General features: G+C 38.9%; 1 protein-coding gene across 2 annotated transcripts in view; it reads right to left on the reverse strand.

Moving 5' to 3' along the window:
- Positions 1–21,931, reverse strand: part of ANO6 (anoctamin 6) — a 230,339-nt gene that overhangs the window by 51,311 nt on the left and 157,097 nt on the right. For both annotated transcript variants that reach the window (XM_061129479.1, XM_061129487.1), the window contains 4 exons: positions 21,759–21,872; positions 18,558–18,673; positions 11,335–11,469; positions 23–128 (listed from right to left, as the gene is read on the reverse strand). In XM_061129479.1, the coding sequence (XP_060985462.1) occupies positions 23–128; positions 11,335–11,469; positions 18,558–18,673; positions 21,759–21,872 (471 nt within the window). The remainder of the gene's footprint in view (positions 1–22; positions 129–11,334; positions 11,470–18,557; positions 18,674–21,758; positions 21,873–21,931) is intronic.

The raw sequence follows: 21,931 nt of genomic DNA on the forward strand, positions 1-21,931 counted from the left end.
TGTAAATGTTTGAAAAAAATACCTTTGAGGACTCGCAAGTAACATTGAGTGACCAGAATGGACACTCATTATCACATTGAGGACACATTATGATCTGGCCACCAATATCAGGATCACAAACTTCTTTGCTGAAGAAAAGAGAAAAATAAAGTTTAATTTTTAAAAATTAAAAATATGCTGATTCATATCAATGTATGACAAAACCCACTGGAAAAAAAAAAATAAAAAAAATAAAAAAAAAATAAATAAAAAAAATAAAAAAATAAAAATTTAATGAACAAGACTTTATCAGAATGATAAGATCCAACATCCATTCATGATAAAAAACTAAACTTAAATTCTTATAAAACTAGGAGTGGAAATGAACTTCATTACCCTGGTAAAATCTTGCTTCATAAAACCTATAAAAAACATTATACTTAATAGTAAAAGGCTGAAAGTATTTCCTTTACATCAGAAACAAGATAATATGTCCCACTATCACTGTTTCTTTTCACTGGTTGTGATACCACTGCTAACATAGTTAGTAAAAAAACAAACAAAAAAAGAAACAAAAAAGCAAAGACAGGGGAATGGCAAGGAAAAAACTGCTATCCCTAATAAATCACATAATTGTTTAGATGGACAACTCAATAAAACTTGCAGATAAATTATGAGAATAAATGAATCTAGTATGTTTGCTGGACACAAAATCAGTATACAATATATATATGTAGGGTCACAAAAAAGAAATTGTGTCTCTAAAGACCTACCACAGTTAAGAATTTTAATTTTTTATAACTGTTTTTCAACAACTTAAAAATATGAAGAGCCCAGGAACAAAAATCTAATTCAAAATGTACAAAATTTATATGGAGAAAATGATAAAACTGTTGTAAAAGAGTGAAGAACCTATATAAATAGGTAAATTATCATGTTCGTAATTTGGAAGAATCAATACTTGAAGACGTCATTTCTCCCTTATTTGAGCTATAAATTTAATAGAAAAGTAAAGCCTCAGAACCGTCAAGAACGGTTCTCCTAAAGAACAAGGTGCTACTGGGGTTGTTGTTCAGTCGCTGAGTCCTATCTGACTCTTGTGACCCCACAGACTGTAGCCCACCAACCTCTGTTCATGAGATTTTCCAGACAAGAATACTGGAGTGGGTTGCCATTTCCTTCTCCAGGGGATCTTCTCAACCCAGGGATCAAACTCACGTCTCCTGAATTGGCAAGCAAATTCTTTACCACTGAACCACCTGGGAGGCCCTTTAAGTTAAGAAAAACTGAGCAAGAGAGAAAAATAAAGAGTTCAGCAAGAGATCTCTGCGTACACCAAAACTGATGTATAACGGGGCAGCATCGACCCAGCAAATCAGTAACGTAAAAACAGATGTTTGAATAAATAGGGCTGCTGCAGTGGAATATCCATACAGAACAAGGGGAAAGTGAACCCCTAAATCCTACCATATATAAATCAATTCCAGGTGGAAAATAAAACTGCAACAGTACCAACTTACTTACTTTTACAGGAGAGTATCTAGATAACCTTGGGGTAAAGGAAACTACCACTAAAGAAAAACAAAAGAGCATAAACCATAAAGAAAAATATTAATACATTCAAAATCTTTTAAAAGTAAGAACCTCATTAAAGTATTCCAAAGAGAGGGGGAAAAAATAGCCACAGACTGGTAGAAGTTTTGCAACATACAGGAATGACAAAGGACTAGTCATAAGAATATTTTAAAAACTCCAACAAGTTAATAAGAAAAACCCAGCAAACTATTATTAACAACAGGTTGCACACAGCTTACTCTAGGAGAAGCTATGCAGATGGACTCCTATGTGAATGGGATTGGAATTGCAGAATTAGTTAGCCCTGCAAATAACTCAGTAAAAAATAACTGGGCATGAGAAACACTTCAAGAATATCTAAGTAAAGATCATGGAAAACATGCTCCTCCACAAAGCAAAGAACTTGACAAAATCTGCCAAAATTAACCTCTGCAGAACTGCAGAAACTAAACAAAGGTTTCCAATAGTCTGAGAAGTGTTTATTTGAGAAAAAATAACTAAATCTTTTTCATAAAATAGTGAGCTTTGTGGCATTTTAACTTGGCTTATCCCTATTCCCATAACCTCAGCTTCATGTTGCCCTTTAAAACCAACAGTCTCACAAACAAGGTAGCCTCAGTTCAGTCCACTTCAGTCGCTCAGTCATGTCCGACTCTGTGACCCCCATGGACTGCAGCACGCCAGGCTTCCTTGTCCGTCACCAACTCCCGGAGTTGACTCAAACTCATGTTCACTGAGTCAGTGATGCCATCCAACCATCTCATCCTTGTCATCCCCTTCTCCTACCACCTTCAATCTTTCTCAGCATCAGGGTCTTTTCCAATGAGTCAGTTCTTCGCATCAGGTGGCCAAAGTATTGGAGTTTCAGCTTCAGCATCAGTCCTTCCAATGAACACCCAGGACTGATCTCCTTTAGGATGGACTGGTTGGATCTCCTTGCAGTCCAAGGGACTCTCAAGAGTCTTCTCCAACACCACAGTTCAAAAGCATCAATTCTTCGGCACTTAACTTTCTTTACAGTTCAACTCTCACATCCACACATGACTACTGCAAAAACCATAGCCTTGACTAGATGGACCTTTGTTGGCAAAGTAATGTCTCTGCTTTTAAATATGCTGTCTATGTTGGTCATAGCTTTTCTTCCAAGGAGCAAATGTCTTTTAATCTCATGGTTGCACTCACGATCTGCAGTGATTTTGGAGCCGAAGAAAATAAAGTCTGTCACTGTTTCCATTGTTTCCCCATCTATTTGCCATGAAGAGAGGGGATTGGAAGCCATGATCTTCTTTTTTTGAATGTTGAGTTTTAAGCCAGCTTTTTCACTCTCCTCTTTCATTTTCATCAAGAGGCTCTTTAGTTCTTCTTTGCTTTCTGCCATAAGGGTGGTGTCATCTGCATATGTGAGGTTATTGATATTTCTCCCGGCAACCTTGATTCCAGCTTGTGCTTCATCCAGCCTGGCATTTCTCATGATGTACTCTGCATATAAGTTAAATAAGCAGGCTGATAATATACAGCCTTGACATATTCCTTTACTGATTTGGAACCAGTCTGTTGTTCAATGTCCAGTTCTAACTGTTGCTTCTTGACCTGCATACAAATTTCTCAGGAGGTAGGTCAGGTGGTCTGATATCCCCATCTCCTTAAGAATTTTCCACAGCTTGTTGTGATTCGCACAGTCAAAGGCTTTGGCATAGTCAATAAAGCAGATGTTTTCCTGGAACTCTCTTTCTTTTTCAATGATCCGGTGGATGTTGGTGATTGATCTCTGGTTCCTCTGCCTTTTCTAAATCCACTTTGAACATCTGGAAGTTCATGGTTCCTATACTGTTGATGCCTGGCTGGGATAATTTTGAGCATTTTTTTGCTTGCATGTGAGATGAGTGCAATTGTGCAGAGGTTTGAACAAGGTAGCCTAGAAGCTACTGAGGGGCAGAAGTGGTTTGAAGTTACCCATTTCCAGAGAGCTGTCACTATTTGACCTATCTCAAGCTCATACTGTACAAACAGCCCTATCCCCAGGGTATCTGTTGAAAGCAATTACCAGGAACTAAATAATTCCATTATATTACAACTGCTTGAGGCAGTGATAAAGTAGAGGCTAACAAGATGCCGATTAGAAAACTTGGAAGGAAAAACTGGATAATGAGATGTTCTAGGAGTAGGTGAAGGGTTAAAAAGCTCCAACAAATACCTACAATTGTAGACAGTGCATATGGCCAGGAAAGACCTGAGAAAACCTGCATCTCTCAACTCTGGCTGACCTTAAGATTCTGTATAAGCAAGGAATAACGGCTAAGGAAGCGCTCCCAACTGTCTGATGGAGTGCTGAAGGAATTCCCCAACATGCAAACAGAGAGCCACCGGCAAAGGCTCAAAAAAATGATTGATTCCAGGCATTTAAAGAAATCACTGTCCAATCATTAGCTGATAACTAAGCTTTGGTATACAGATCTCATGGCCATGCATGATAAAGAATATAGACTTTACAGAATTTGTTTAGGAAACTAAATAAATACTATCATCAGCAGCAATGACAACACAGAAGCAACAATAAGCTCTGAGGAGGAGTAAAATCTGGTTTTCCGATTGGCATTATAACATTATAATATTTAAAATGCCCAGTTTTCAACAAAAAATTACAAGATACATAAAGAAACAGAAAAGTTTGGCCATGACACAGGGTGAAAAAGAAGCCAACAGAAACTCCCTGAGGATGTCCAGACACTGGACATACTAAATGAATACACAAATAAGCAATTAATCATATGTTCAAAGAACTAATAGAAATCATACCTAAAGATATGAAGTATGTGGGCATCTCATTGTACAGAGAATATGAACAGATAAAAATTACTTGAAGACCAACTAGAAATCCTAGCGATACAAACATAATGAGTAAAACAAAAAATTCACTAGAGAGGTTCCTCTGCAGAATGAACTGGATGAAGAAAAAGTCAGCTAACTTAACATTAGGTCTATTGAGATTATCTAGTCTGAGAATCACAAAGAATAAACAAATGGAAAAAAATGAATGTAGCCTCAGAGATGAGTGGGACACCATTAAAAATACACATAATAGAAGAGCCAGAAGGAATGAGAGAAAGAAAGAGGCAGAAAGAATATGTGAAGAAATAACGGCTGAAGAACTTCCAAAATCTGATGAAAGCATTAATTTGTACATCTAAGAAGCTCAACAGACTCAAAGTAGAATAAACTCAGAGAAATCCAAACATAAGCACATCAGACTCAGTGTATCAAAAGTCAAGAACAAAGAGAATTTTGATAGTCGAATGAGAAAAATCATTCCACATATACAAAGACTCTTCAGTAAGATAAGCAGTTGATTTCTAATCAGAAACCATGGAAACCAGAAGGCAGTTGGATGATATTGTCAAAATGCTGAAAAGGAAAAGATTGTCAACCAAGCGTTCTATATGCTGCAAAATTATTCTTCAAAAACAGAGAAGTTATGACACTCCTACAAAAATAAAATCTGAAAGACTCCTTTTCTAGCAGACCTGCCCTACCAGAAATACTAAGAAGAATCTTTCAGGCTTAAATGAAAGTACACTCGACAGTAAGTCAAACACACTTGAAAAATTAAAGATCACTGGCAGAGGTAACTACATAGGTTAAAAAACATGTATCATATATATAAATACATTTTTACATAATATATATTTATATATACTAAGTGCAACAAAGTGCAGGTACCCAAATAACACAATCAGCTATGTATTACTACATTTTAATAGGTTTATAATACTTTCACACAAATAAGACAGAAAAAACAAACACAAAAATAAAACAAAACATTTTTAATCTTACAGTAGTACAGTACAATAGCTGGCATACAGGGGCTGGCATCAAGTAAGCAATAGATAAAGATACTGTACTTACTATACTCTATACAGTACCGTAAAGTATAAAAGCACCATCACTTCTAGACAATGAATGCACGTGACAATCTATCCTAGACATGCTAACTAACTTACGTGACTGGATGTGCAAATACACGCTTGCATCTTTGAAAGCTCACAATATGAATGTTCATATGTAGGGGACTTACTGTAGCAAAATGGCAGATGCAACTCCAATGTAACTCCAACTTAATCAGAAAGTGAAGTGAAATGAAGTGAAAGTCACTCAGCTGTGTCCGACTCTTTGCGACCCCATGGACTATACAGTCCGTGGAATTCTCCAGGCTAGACTACTGGAGTGGGTAGCCCTTCCCTTCTCCAGGGGATCTTCCTGACCCAGGGATCGAACCCAGGGTTTCCCACATTGTGGGCAGATTCTTTACCAGCTGAGCCACAGGGGAAGCCCTAATCAGAAAGTACTTTAATGTAAATAAATTAAATATTCCAATCAAAAGACAAAAGGCAGAAATAAATGGAATAGAGAATAGATAAGCAACAGAGAAAAATCAACAGTTGGTTCTTTGAAAATATCAATAAAACTGACAACTTTTTAGCTAGACTATTCAAGAAAAAAAGAAAGAAGATTTAAATTGCTAAAATCAGAAATGAAAAGAGGAACATTACTACTGACATTACAAAAATGAAGAAGGAATATAAGGGATTACTGTCAATAATTATATGCCAGTAATGGAATAATCTAGGTGAAATGGATAAATTCCTAGAAAAACATAAATGACTGAAGTTGACTCAAGAAGAAATAGAAAACCTGAACAGATCTACAATGGGTTAAGAGACTGAATTAATAATCAAAGAAATGTCAAGGCCAATATAGCTTCACTGGTAAATTCTATCAGTCACTGAAAGAAAACTGATACCAATGCTTCACAAACTCTTCTAAAAGTAAAGAGGTAGAAACACATCTCAATTTATTCTATGAAACCAGTATTACACCAATACCGGAACCAGACAAAGGTATCACAAAAAAACTACAGACTATTATTTCTTATGAATATAAATGCAAAACTCTTCAACAAAATATTAGCAAATCAAATCCAGTAAATCAAATCAAGCGGGATGTATCCAGGAATGCAAGGATTGTTCAATGAACAAAAACCAATTTATATATGCCCTACTGATAGAATAATGGATAAAAACTAGGAATAGAAGAGAATGTCCTCAGCTTGATAAAGAACACCTGTGGGGAAAAAACACACATAGCAAAGATTATACTTAATGGTGAAACTCTGAACAGATTCCTCGCAAGTTCAACATTGTACTAGAGGTTCCAGTCAGGGTAACCAGATAAGGAAAATAAATTAAAAATCTCCAGATTAGAAAGAAATAAGGAAAACCATTTCTATTCCAGATGACATGATATTGTACATTAAAATCCAAAGAAATTTACCAAAAGTCTGCTAGAATTAATAAGCCAGTTCATCGAGGTTATAAGACAAATCAATATATTAAAAGTAATTATATTTCTATACATTAATGAATAATCTAAAAATAAAATGAAGGAAATAATTTCATTTACAGTATCATCAAAAATAATAAAATATAAGATTAAATTAGAGAAAAGAAATGTGAAATATATATACTGAAAAATATGAAATATTGATAGAAATTAAAGATGACCTAAATAAATGGAAAGCTATTGTGTGTTTGTGAATTAGAAGCTTTAATATTGTTAAGATGGTAATATCTCTCAAAGTGACCTAAAGAGTCAATGCAATTCTGGCTTTTTTGAAGAAATGAGAAAGCTGATTCTAAAATTATAGAAATGCAAGGTACCCAGAAAAATCAAAGCAATCTTGAACTTACTAAAAAGTTATAATAACCAATATAGTGTGGGACTTGCATGAAGGACAGACATATGTATTGACAGAAAAGAACTGACAGTCCCTAATAAACTCTTAAGTTTATGGCCAATTAAATTTTTGCACTTTATTAATACTTTGTACTAGTAATTACTAATTAATACTTTGCCACCTGATGTGAATAGCTGACTGATTAGAAAAGACTCTGATGCTGGGAAAGACTGAAGGCAAAAGGAGAAGAGGGAAGCAGAGGATGAGATAGACAACATCACTGATTCAATGGACATGAGTTTGAGCAAACTCTGGGGGATAGTGGAAGACAAGGAAGCCTGGTGTGCTGCAGTCTATGGGGTTGCAAAGAGTCAGACATGACTTAGTATCTGAATGACAATAACAATTTTTGACAAGGGTGCTAGTGGGGAAAGATTATGTTCACAAAAATGGTGCTGGAACACTTGAATATACACCTGGCAAGAAAGAAACGTGAATCTTTATTTTATACTGTTTACAAAAATGAAATCATAGACCTAAACCTAAAAGAAAAGAAAGAAAGAAACAACTTTTACAAGATAAACACTGAGAAAATCTTCATGACTTTGGCTTACCAATGCTTTTTAAGATATTACGGTCAAAGTACAAACAACAGAAGAAAAATCTCAGGTAAACTGGACTTCATTAAAGTTAAAAGCTTTTCTGTTTCAAAGGACAACATCAAGAAAGTGAAAAAGAGTCCACGGAATGCAAGAAAACATTTGATAAGGGGATTTTATCACAGTAGCTCAGTTGGTAAAGAACCCACCTGCAATGCAGGAGACCTGGGTTTGATCCCTGGGTTGGGAAGATCCCCTGGAGAAGGGAAAGGCTACCCACTCCAGTATTCTGGCCTGGAGAATTCCATGGACTGTATAGTCCATGGGGTCGCAAAGAGTCAGATGCGACTTTCACTTTTTTATCACAAAATATATAAAGAACACTTAAAACTCAACAGCTATACTGAACACTTGTAAGAGATACAAGTGGCAAAATAAGCACATGAAAAAATGCTCAACATCACGGGGAATTAGGGAAATACAAATTTAAGCCAACAATGACATACCACTTCATACCCATTAGAATGATACACACACACACACTTACTTGTTTGCTTATTTATTCAAAATTCAGCAATAACAAGCGTTGATGAAGATGTGGAGAAATCAGAATACTCATTCATAGCTACTGGGAATGTAAAATGGTGCAGTCACTTAAAAAAAAAATGCTTTGGCAGGTCCTCAAAATGTTAAATCTAGAGTTATCATATATCCCAGCAACTCCATTTTTTAATATATTCTCAAGAGAATTGAAAAAAATATATTCACACAAAACTTGTACATATTTGTTCATAGCTATTCATCATAGCTAAGGAATGGAAACAACTTAAACGTTAATTGATGGATGTCTAGACAAAGTGGTGTATCCATACAATGGCACACTAAAGTGAAGTGAAGTGAAGTCGCTCAGTTGTGTCCGACTCTTAGTGACCCCATGGACTACAGTCTGCCGGGCTCCTCTGTCCATGGGGTTTTCCAGGCAAGAATACTGGAGTGGGTTGCCATTTCCTTCTCTATAATGGCATATTATTTGACCACACAAAGGAATAGAGTACTGATCCATGCTATACCATGAATGAATCTTGAGAACACTGTGTTCATGCATGCTAAGCTGCTTCAGTATTGTCCAATTCTTTGCGACACTATGAACTGTAGCTGGGCAGGCTCCTCTGTTCACGAGATGCTCCAGGCAAGAATACTGGAGAGGGTTGCCATGCCCTCCTTCCTAGGATCTTCCTGACCCAGGGATGGGACTCGCATCTCTTACATCTCCAGCACTGGCAGGTGGGTTCCTTACCACCTGCACCACCTGGGAAGCCCCCTTGAAAACATGCTAAGTAAAAGATGACAAAGATGGCCCCACACACTGCACACACAGTGTGGTTCACTTATAATGAAATGTCCGGGATAGGCAAATACGTAGAGACAGAAAGTAGATTAGTAATTGCCAGTGGCCAAGGGAAATAGATGTTAGGGAGTGACTTCTAAAGGATACTGGTTCCTTATGGGGTGATGAAAATGTTCTAAAATTAGATAGTGGTGAGGATTACAGAACTTTGTGGAAGTACTTCAAACCACAAACTGTATACTTTCAAAGCCTGTATTTTATGGTATATGCATTATATCTCAATAAAGTTGTTATTTTCAAGTGTGTATAAGCTTTAAATAGACCTTTTATGGAAGAGGAAATACCTACAGTATCTTCCACGTATGCACAGATATTTTCAAAAGCACACAAGATTATATTTTATAGGGGTATAAGTACATATGAAAAAGAATATACAGTGTATGATAAAAATAAAAATTTAGTATAGTCATTATTTCCAAAGTGGAAAGTAAGGGGATGCAATTGAGCAAAGAACTTGCTGGGTAACAGTTATGTTTTCTTCTTCAACTGGGTAATGGATCATTTTTCCTTACATCTTAAATCTATCTTCTGTTCTTGTGAATCTACTCAATTTGTAATAAAATTAACTGTAAACACATATAGGAAGTATGTGGGGTGACTATATTAAATAAATTATAATGAGAACCACCACCATGTAAGAACCATATAAAAATGCTACTTTTTCACTCTGAAAGCATATTTTTGAGATACCTTTTTTTTGGTTGGAACAATATACAAAACAATGGAGAAGCCAAAGACAAAATTAGGGAAAAAATATCAACATTCAGTCTTTAGCCCTAAACTCTTTTTCAGTGAAGAGAGGCAAGTACTTCAAGGACCATCTGCAGCTTTCAAGCTAACAGCCATAATGGCACAAACATTCAGAATCCTTTGTTAAATAGAATGGATAATTACGCCTATACATCAGAGCTGCTATGTTCACTTCCTGCCTCTGGCGTCACACTCATATGCTGCAGGCTAGAAAAATTTGGTCATCAGCTTGTCACTGTTGCCCAGAAATTCTGATCTGGTTTTCACACCTGGACAGAGGCCAGATGAACAAGAGAAAAGGCCTGGTTCAGTGTTGCACCCCTTCTGGAGGTTGAGATCACCAAAAGCAAAGGACTAGTAACACACTTCAGATCAGAGATGGTGAAATTCAGTGTTTTGGCACCCATGTATTTCCCAAACACAGTGTACCTGGTATTTTAATTTCAACATCAAGCACAAACTCATTCTTTATTACTTTTTTACCCCTCTAACACTGTGTTTTTTTTTTTTTAAATAAAACAAAAAGTATCATTTACTCGAGTTTTATAATATATACTCAATAGATATTACAAAGTCATAGATTTTCCTGGTGGTCCAGTGGTTAAGAATCTGCCCGCCAATGCAAGGGACATGGGTTGCATCCCTGGTCAGGGGAGATTCCACATGCCAAGGGGCAACAAAGCCCGTACCACAACTAATGAAGCCTCCACACCCTAGAGTCCGTGTTCCACGACAACAGAAGCCAAAGCAGTGAGAAGCCTGCACACTGCAACTAGAGAATAGTCTCCACTTGCTACAATTAGAGAAAGCCCACATGCAGCAACAAAGACCCAGTACAGCCCAAAAATCAGTAAATCAAATAAATTTATAAGAAAAAAGAAGTAATTTCTAAAAAACATAAAAACATTGGTTTTACCAGTTTTGCCATTGAAACCCTGATGCAATCAGAGCTGCTCTAGGCTCACATCTGTAGGGCTGAATGAAGCATTCCTCAGGGGGCCAAAAGTTCAAAGATATTCCTCTCTTCAAACCCCCTTTCTTTTTCAAAGTATTGCCTTAAAATACTGGAGTATTTCCTAAGGGTAACAGTCTTGTCAGAGGCTGGGCTGCATTATCTAAGAAAAATTTTTTTTCCATTTCACTTAGTTATTATGCTCATGACAAAAGAGACGTATCATCCAAAGCAGTAAGTGTTCTGTAATGAGTCTTCTTTTACTAAAACAGTCTAAGACCCGGGAAATAATTTGATGTCTAAGCAGCTTTTCAGCACAGTAACAAGAGAGAGAGGTTACCTCCATGTACAGTTATCCTGAGTAAAATATCCATAGAGAAAGCAAGCCACTCCCACGATGGCTGCCAGGAGAAGCATCTGAGTGTAATAGCCCAGCCAGGCAAAATAGATCCCGATCTTCTCTCCATAATATTTCCTGAAGGAAGACAGAAGTTATTTTCAGAGGAGACATATGATCAGTCTGCAGCTTTATCCTCATATTAATTTCTGATTCTAAATAAAGGGGGCTTTAAACTTAAACCTCTGACTCAATGCACATTTAAAAACATATCCATTCTCATAGCAGGCCCCCAGTTCTACTATGAGATAAGACGTAGTTTACATATTACGGAAGTACTGACCACTGGTTAACCTGCTGCAGCAAAGTAAACTAGAACAACACAAAGAGGGGAAATTGCTAAATATGGAGCAGATAGAGGATATTATCATCACTCTTCATAAAGACTGGCAGATAAGGTAAGTTTCCCCAAAGATTATTCTTGACATTTATGAAACCAAAGAACATGAACCGTTTGTTCAATTACTGTTTTTGCTTTATTTTGAGAACTTTCTTGGAGCAAATGCAATGTAAAATCACAACTAATAAGAAAATGCCAATAATAATAATAACTATGAGTGGACTATCTCTCTGACCAAACTATTTATAAAACTCCTTTCGAGAATGGGAAAGGGTAGGATGGATATGATTGAGTAATCTACTGTCCTGTATTCTTTGCATGTAGCATTTCTATTTTTCCTAAGTTTTAAAAACTCTTCAATGTTTTTAAATTAATCTGGAGTAAATGGAAGAGAACAGGTAGTCAAAATAAAAAAAGAGGCAGGGCATGAAACAGGGCCAGATTGTTCCTGAAAGGGAGACAAATACAGACAGAGACAGGGTTTAGGGGTGAGGACAAGGCAGTAAGAAGGCTGTTTGCAACTCTGGCATATACCTTTCCTTGACTCACTTTTCACTTCTGGCTCAGCAGTACAGAGCCAGAACAACCTGGTTCCGTACATCCTGTAGACTGGTACAACCTGTAGATGGACTTGGCTCTGAGGCCTCTAGGAGCCTGCTGGCTCAGTCTGACATTGAGCTGAGCTCGATGGGCTTAGCCCAGTGGGGACTGAGCTCTCAGAACAGCCTGGAGTCTGGAAGACTTCACAGAGGAACATCCCTGAGTGGGACCAGCACTCACAGGGTAGTTCTAAGACCAGCTCCCTGGTCAGAGGCCTGGGCGTGGGCCACATCCACGGGGAAAAGGAAGGGCTGAGACCGAGATAGAATCACGAGCTGGGAGAAATGCAGTGTGTCCATTCCGATGTGACCGGGGCTTTGTGGTCTGGCTCATGGGTGGCAGGCAAATGACAGCTCAGGAGATGGTGTCTGGGAGAGAAAATCCTGGCAGTGGGTTTGAGACATTTTGGACTCTTGGCTGTTAGGCTTTTTGTAATACATTCCTATCAAACATCTGCCCTGGAAATGCCACAGTTAAAATTGGAAAGAATGCTAGAAGTTAAAAAAAAAAAAAAATGCTAGAAGTTGCCCACTCCAACTGCCCAATAGTAAAAACACCCTGCAAGAGGGCTGGTCACTCTACTTGGTTATTTATAGTGACATGGCTTTCAGTACTTCCCAAGGCACCCTTGTTACACTACTTAGACAAGAAGCTGAGAAAGAATTTTTGAATCCTAAACAGAAAGCCTGTCTCCTGGGTTCTTGTTGAAAGGCTGGGGAAAATGAGGATCCCTTCAAATGTAACATCCTTTATCTTTATCTGCCCCAAACATCCCAATTCTTAACACCAATTTTTAAAAATTCAGCTTTGATTTAAAACCAAAATCAAAGCTGTAACTATACAGTCAATATAGAGTCAGTTCTAGAACACCAGGTATGAAAAGAAGCAGCCCTCAAGAACCGCTCCCATTTCCTGGCGAGAAGTAACCACTTTCACTTCTTATAGCTGAGTCTTGGAATATTTACTTCCACTTCTATAAATAATATACTTGTAGTGTAGTTCATTGACTTCTCAGTTTTGCACATCACCTCCTGATGCTTTACTCTGAAAGACGAGAATTAAGCTCTCTTTCAACCCCCGTCTCATCTATACACCCATACCTCCTTTCCTGCATCCTCTCAACATAGTTACAATATAATTTTGGTTAGACTAATAGCCTTGCTTTGCATTAATTATTAAGATCCCATAAAGACTGTTCACAGCTGCATCAAGTCATCTGCGATGCTTACTTTTTCTTTTCTGAGCAATATTTTGTTTTCTCTGGAGTTAATAATTGTCTTGGTGGTTCACTGTTTAGTTTTCTGTGTACTTAGCAACAATTCAACCCCAGACTTTCCTTTCAGGTGTTACTTTCTCACTGCTTTCCAACACATGAGTCAGTCTATCAATTTCATCTCCTTGAATGAAACTCTTCAGTCTCCTGCCACCTGGATGAATGACTTGCTAGTAGTCCTGCCACGGAGCTGTTACCTGGGCTCTCCATGCCCCTCTTTTAGATTGGGAACCCCCATTTATTGAACCCATGTATTTCTCTTTCTGGGTGGAGTACCTCTGTACTTCCTCCATTACTTTGCACATTTAAATTATGAAAATTTCCTCACACTGAATGAAGAATTTGGCCATATATGGGACAGTGAGTTAAAAAAAAAAAAAATCACCTTCCTTGGGAATATGAAATTGTTGCTCTCTTTTCTTGTACCTTGAAGTATTGATGTTGAGAAATGCAAAGCTATTCTGAGTCTTGCTCCTTCGTGTGAAGCCTGATTTTCTTTCTGGAAGCTTGCAGGACCTCTGTCTGCTCCAGAGTTTGAGAGGTCACATTTCAGTGACTTGATGGCTCCCTGTCCATTCTCCAAGCTGGGTGCTCTGCATGCTCTGTCCACACAGAGACTCGGGGTGCTCAGTTCTTCAATAGTTCAGATACTTGTCTTGAAATATTTCTCTCATTTCCTCCGTACATTTTCTCAGGCCTTATTTTGAGCAATCCTATTATTTGTTCATTACACATCCTGGACTGATTTTTAAATTTTTATCTTTTTCCCTGTGTCTTTATATTTTAACTCCATGTTTGGTACAATCTCTTCAACATCATTTTTTAATACTACTGTTGGGTTTTTTCCCCTATTCTGCTCATTTTTTATTTCTAAGAGCTACATGTTACTCTCAGAATGATCCTTTCTTTACTTTTCTTTAAACTAGAACCCTGTTTTTGTATTGTGGATATCATGGATTCTCTTAGCACTCTGAGCGAGTGTTATAGGAAACTTGGTTTTTTTTTTTCTGTGCAAGGTCTGTTTCCTCTAGGTGTTCTTTCCAGTTTGCTTGACTTGCTTTTTGGGAAAGAGTTCATTTTCCCTCTGCTAATCCCTGGGAACCAGAAAGGAAGGTGTAACATCCTGAGTGCTCAAGGAGTTACTAACGGGAAGTGTCAACTACATATTGACACTTGCCATTGGCACTTGCCATCTACCTCTACAAGGATTAAATCATGCAGCTGCTGATGTTCAACAGCCCCTGAACGGTGCTCAGGGTAGGCAGCAGAAATGAGGCACTCCGTGCTCTAAGAAAAACTGGCAGAACAGGTCTTCAGATAGTTAAATCATTTCAGAAGCTGATTTTATGAGCTCAATTCTTATATCTCTGCATAACTAGAAAAGCACTAAAATTCTTCATGGTGAAGACAGTTCCTCATGACTAGCAGAAACCTTCTGCAAAAAAAATATGTGCTTGATTGCATGTATTCCCCCTTCATCAAAATCACATATATATTGACCTCCCCCCTGGCCTCTCTGGAGCAGTTTCTCAGAGCTGAGATGCTATCTCTGGGCTCATTTTGCCCCAAATAAAACTTAATTCACAACGCTCATGTACAGTTCTTTTTTAAGTTTACAGAAGCAACAAAGGGGACAGGTAGACCAGGGGCAGGGAATAGTTAAATGTATTTTCCTTAGCAAACGATGCTTAAAATCTTGGGGATATTGTTTGCTTCATAGAACCCCTGCCCCCAAACAAAAACCCGTAAAGAATGATTAAAAAGCCATCAAACCAACCACTCTGCCAACAGATGCTATAGGTTTAATACAAAATGAAAATAATGGAAGAGAACCCTCATGTAAATATCAGCTTCAAATACTGACATGTATACAAACATCCTTTTTCAAAATTTTATTCTACAGGGTAGCTGAGTTAATGAGAGAAACTGCCTCTTTATGATTCAAATCCAACTAGTAAATAAAGGAAGACATCATACTCTAGTACTTTGGCCACCTGATGTGAAGAGCCGACTCACTGGAAAAGACCCTGATGCTGGGAAAGATTGAGGGCAGGAGGAGAAGGGGGTGACAGGATGAGATGGTTGGAATCACCGACTTGGTGGACGTGAATCTGAGCAAACTCTGGGCGATAGCGCATAGGGTAGCCTGGCATGCTGAGGTCCATGGGGTTGGAAAGAGTAGGACACAACTTAATGACTGAACAACAACAAATGACCAAATAAAATAAAATCCCTTAGGAAATGATGAATCTAGACAACATTCATTAATAGCTGCTATCATTACAGAAAAGATAGACAACTAGACATTATATACCTTATACTATATGAAACTCACACAACTGTTCTGTGCAAAGTTCACTCTCAATCAGATCAAGCTTTTAGATCAGGATCAAATGACTTTGCTAAAGCAAATACACAGGACAGAGAAACAAGTAACACCACAGGCGAAAATGAAATCAGCCAGATAGAAAACAGAGAAACAATTACAAGGAAAACAAGAAAGAAAATGGAAAATTATAGATTAGAAGCTATTTGAGAGATGTTACTTTCAACATCTGGACCTCGTCTGGATACTGATTACAAACAAAAAACTGTTAAAAACTGTATTTTTATGACAGTCAGGAAAACATGAATACTGATTATTCTACAACATTAAACAAAAGGAGTATTCTGGTTGTATTTAAAAGAGATCTTGTCATTCTATTAATGAAATGTTATGCTATTTGGAGTGTTCTTCAAAATGACCCAGTAGGAGTTAGAGAAAAAGATGAAACAACGGTGACTATGAGTTTATAATGTTTGGAGATGGGTGACAGACATAGGCAAACTTGCTGTACTATTTATTCTCTCTACTATTGTATACGTTTAAGATTTCCCTTGTGCTCAGTCATGTCTGACTCTTTGTGGCCCCATGGACTGCAGCTTGCCAGGCTCCTCTGTCTATGAAAATTTCCAGGCAAGAATATTGGAGCGGGTTGCCACTTCCTACTCCTGGGGATCTTCCTGACCCAGGGTTCAAACCCATATCTCTTTCGTCTCCTGCAGTGGTAGGCGTAATCTTTACCACTAGCACCACCTGGGGGGGGGGGGGGGGGCGGGGGCGGGGCAAAATTTCCCTTAATAAAATGTAAAACAAAAAGAAAATTCTTCAGTGTTTTAAAATTCTCACTTTCAAGGTGAAGAGGTTTTCCCCAAGTTCAGGTGGACAGGCCATGAGACATCATAGGAAGAACAGGCACATGGTTCTGGGCCCACAAGGGGCTGCCTTGACCCTCCTCCTCTTCTCCTCATCCCACATAGCCAATCCACAACCATGTCTTGTCAACCTGACTCCCCAAACACATTCCATGTTTGCCCCCAGGATATCTGGTTTGTGCTAAGAGCCTCTTACCGGCTTTCCCTGTTTCCTGCCTCCCCCATCACTTAGTTTCCACAGTATCTTTGCAAAATGTGAGTGAGATAAAATTACTCGAATGGTTAAAACATTACAGCAGTTTTTCACTGCACTTGTCTATACTCCTTTCCATGTTCCCGATGCCTTTCTAACCTTGAGTCTCATCTTTCTCTTTCCTCTTAGCATTGGTTTTCACTATTTCCTCAAGCTTAACAAGTGGTTTTGTGCCTTGAGGCCACTATACCAGTGGCCTCTCTTCCTGATATGACTTTTTCCCAGATCCTTAAAGTACTGGGCTTTTTTTTTTTCTTTCTTTTTCACTAGACAAATCTCAGCTTACATGCCACTTACTCAAAGATAACTTTCTTGACTCACTTTCCTCCCCACTTCCCAATTCCTCTCCATCTCATCACTGTGTCATTTTCTTCATTTCACTCAGAAACTGTTTACTTATTTATGTGCTTAGTTGTTCTTGATCTATTTTTCTCCAACAGCCTCGCCCAAACAACATAAGTTTCTGGAGAGCAGCCGACACTGGTGCTTTGAGAAGATGCATGCTGGACATTATGTTCACATGCTGTTGGAACTGGTACCCAATAGAAGATACAGGAAAGCAGTGAAAACTGGCATCTCTTATCATGGCTCAACTCGTAAAGAATCCATCTGCAATGCAGGACCCAGGTTCAATCTCTGGATCAGGAAGATCCCCTGGAGAAGGAAATAGCTGCCCACTCCAGAATTCTTGCCTGGGAAATCCCATGGACAGAGGAGCCTGGCAGCCTACAGTCCATGGGGTCATGAGTCAGACATAATTTAGCAACTAAACCACCATCATACAATTTAAGCTAAATCTAACATTTACTCCTGTTTAATGAAGAATTTGGTGGGTCTATGGTCCCAGTTAGGAGGTAACCTCACATGCCTTGGAATTTCCCAAGATATGATTGACTTCGTTATTCATGGTAGACCTTAAATAGTTTGTGTTAATGAGATGATTCAGGATGTGGACTGGCCAGGCCAGAAAGACCAATCACATGATTGGAACCATGTGATGTTGTAGGACCCACTGGGAGAAAAAGGGGTTGGAGATCGAGCCATGTGGGCAGTGACTCAATCAATCATGCCTAGTAATGCTGCTGCTAAGTCGCTTCAGTCGTGTCTGACTCTGTGCGACTCCATGGACGGCAGCCCACCAGGCTCCCCCGTCCCTGGGATTCTCAAGGCAAGAACACGGGAGTGGGTTGCCATTTCCTTCTCCAATGCATGCAAGTGAAAAGTGAAAGTGAATTCGCTCAGTCGTGTCTGACTCTTAGCGACCCCATGGACTGCAGCCTACCAGGCTCTTTCATCCATGGGATTCTCCAGGCAAGAGTACTGGAGTGGGGTGCCATTGCCTTCTCCAGCCTAGTAATGAGGTCCCAATAAAAATTCTGGGCAACAAAAGTCACAGCTGCAGTGAGCTTCCCTGGTTGGCAATACTCTCAGAGGACTGTCATGCTTAGAAACCACAAGGGCAACCCTGAGTCCTTCCCACTGGACTGCTCACTACAACAACTCACCTGATAAGATCCAAGGGCTGCTTTTTGTATATGCTTCGGGGATGCGCCCACTCCCTGTACAGAAGGTACCGCTCATTGGGGCAGCTGAGGTCCTCCGACGGGCTGCTGAAGTTACACTGGGAAGAAGCAGCAAAGAAACAAGCATCACAATCGGTATATGTTTGTGTTTGTGTGTCCTGCTGGCTCAATGTGGCCCTAACACTTCACAGTCATTTGTAAATAAGGGGTCTCATTTGCTGGAAGGGGTGGAAATACCATGTAGTTCTTAGTAATTCTCAACCAATACTAATACTTAATACCAACACCTGGAGGGCCATTTGTGAATGTGGGTGGAAAGGAATGCTCTGATGTTATAATCCCAGGGACCACCGCAGGTACCTGGTGAGAACCCCGAGGATACTTAATGTACTATAAGTGGACCAGCTCTAAATAATGAAAACCTTCCCAAACTCTCATGGCGGAGGAATATCTGGCAGCCCAGCCCCCTCCTTAGACACCCAGAGCAACCAGCTGGTTAGTGACTGAGTCAGTTCTAAAACCCATGCTTTCTTGTCCCTCAGTTCAGCAGTTATCCTGTGAAAATACAGAATATAGACAACAAAAAAGCCTGATGTGATGTTACACATTCAGCTTATTCAAGAAGCCAAACTTCCTGCCTCTGCTTAAATGCAATGCCTCTTCTTCCCACCTGACTCACTTTCCTTCCCTCATACTAGAACCAGAATCACCTGCTCCACCACTTGCTTGCTGGATGACCTTGTGAAAGTCAGTTAGTCTCTCCATTCATCAATTTCCTCATCAATAAAATGGGGATAGTAATACTACCCACCTCAAAGAGTTGTTAAGATGATCAATTCATCCACAGCAATGTGCAAAGTCCCTGGCATATAATAACTACTGACAGATGTTATTATCAACCAGAAAATTATTAATATTAAAGCTTTAACATGAGTCCTGACCTCTACTTGCCTGCCTTCCAAATACCTCATGAGATCATCCCTTAGCCTGGACGTGGGACCAGTGCCAATTATAGGAAGCTTTAGTGGAAAAGAACTGGGCGTGGGTCGATGTCCACTGAATACTACAGATTTTTGACATCCCATACTAATAATCATGACAGCTATTTGCAAGTGTACCCAAGTTCATGTCATGCTCACAGCTAATCCTGTTGGTGCACAAATATAAAACACATGGACTGTCAGGTTGGACTGCTCTGTTGGGTCCTTGAGCCAGGAAATTCAGCATCTGCTTCCCCATCCAGCTCCCAGTTCTCTGTGCATGTGTATCAAGGAGCATGCATGCTGTCCTAGTTTTATTATCTTACACAGTACATTTCAATATTGCCTTCATCCACAAATACATGTACTTCATAGTAGCAAATATCAATCAGTCTTTGCTTTCTTTGGCCTTTCAGTTCAGTCGCTCAGTCATGTCGGACTCTTTGTGACCCCATGCACTGCAGCACACCAAGCCTCCCTGTCCATCACCAACTCCCAGAGTTTACTCAAACTCATGTCCATTGAGTCAGTGATGCCATCCAACCATCTCATCCTCTGTCGTCCTGTTCTCCTCCCGCCTTCAGTCTTTCCCAGCATCAGGGTCTTTACAAATGAGTCAGTTCTTCGCATCAGATGGCCAAAGTACTGGAGTTTCAGCTTCGACCTCAGTCCTTCCAATGAATATTCAGGACTGATTTCCTTTAGGATGGACCGGCTGGGTCTCCTTGCTATCCAAGGGACCCTCAAGAGTTTTCTCCAACACCACAATTCAAAAGCATCAATTCTTTAGCTCTCAGCTTTCTTTATAGTTCAACTCTCACGTCCATGCATGACTACTGGAAAAACCATAGCTTTGACTAGATGGACCTTTGTCGGCAAAGTAATGTCTCCGCTTTTTAATATGCTATCTAGGTTGGTCATAGCTTTTCTTTCAAGGAGCAAGCGTCTTTTAATTTCATGGCTGCAGTCACCATCTGCAGTGATTTTGGAGCCCCCCAAAATAAAGCCTGCCACTGTTTCCACTGTTTTCCCATCTATTTGCTATGAAGTGATGGGACCAGATGCCATGATCTTAGTTTTCTGAATGCTGAGCTTTATTTTAAGCCAACTTTTTCACTCTTCTCTTTCACTTTCATCAAGAAGTTCTTTAGTTCTTCTTCACTTTCTGCCATAAGGGTGGTGTCATCTGCATATGTGAGGTTATTGATATTTCTCCCGGCAACCTTGATTCCAGCTTGTGCTTCTTCCAGTCCAGCATTACTCATGATGTACTCTTTGGCCTTAGAGATCCACATAAACTGATAGTGAATACAACAAAGTAACAGAGCAATATAAAAGAGGATTTTATTTATTTTAATGACAGGATTTATTTAAGGAGTTTAGGTAAAATATCCTTGCATTTATACAGAATCATTAAGGTTCTACAGCAGTCACATTTTAAAATTTTCATTTCATGAGTGATCTTATCAGCTAGAAGTGCTCTTGAATTTGAGGAGTTGCTGTCATCTCAGTACGTAGTCCTTAAAACATGTCAACACTCTGCTCTATTGCCATCCTGACAAGAACCCTGACAGATGCCTTTTTAGAAGCCCTGTGATATTCCAGGACACAGTTTGAAAATGGTTATTTCAGAGGAGAAAATGCCTATCTGTATTACAGAAAATGACAAATGAAATGGTCTAGTGTATATTTTTCTTACAAAGAACCAATACTTTTCTGGTTGACAATAATATCTGTCAGTAATTATGAAAACAGCTGACAGATATATAGAACTTATTATATGCCAAGAACTGTTCTAACATCCATGTGGATGAACTGATCCTCATAACAACTCTACTGAGATAGGTACTATTATAATCCCCATTTTACTGACAAGGAAATTGATGAATGGAGAGGTTAAGCGACTTTGACAAGATCCTTCAGCTATAAAGGTGTTTGAGTCTGAGTCTATGCTCTTAATTGGTCCACACATTAACTCTGGGAAATGCTGTCTATTCATTCGTTCACTTAATTAAGCGGTGTTCCCTGTGCCTGGGATTCAGCAGTAAACAATACAACATGATTCCTGCCCTCAATGAGCTTACAATCTTGCAATATGTCCCCTTCATTTTACCAAGGAAGAAACAAGGTCAAGAAGATTAGCCTTTCCCTAACACTAGAACACATTTTAGATATTTTATTTCATTTTTGCCATTTGACTTACATCATGGAGAGGGAAAGCTGCCTTGTAGATTCCAGAGCTTACGAGTTTGTTAATCCCAAACTTTTTAACATTGTCCCTCACTTGGTACATTATCCGAGAAAGAATGAAGTAAACCTAAAAAAGATTCCAAAATAGAGTGTGTAGTTTATACCATGTAACTAGCCAATCACTGC

Source organism: Dama dama, chromosome 3 (assembly GCF_033118175.1).
Source record: "Dama dama isolate Ldn47 chromosome 3, ASM3311817v1, whole genome shotgun sequence".
NCBI classification, from domain to species: Eukaryota; Metazoa; Chordata; class Mammalia; order Artiodactyla; family Cervidae; genus Dama; species Dama dama.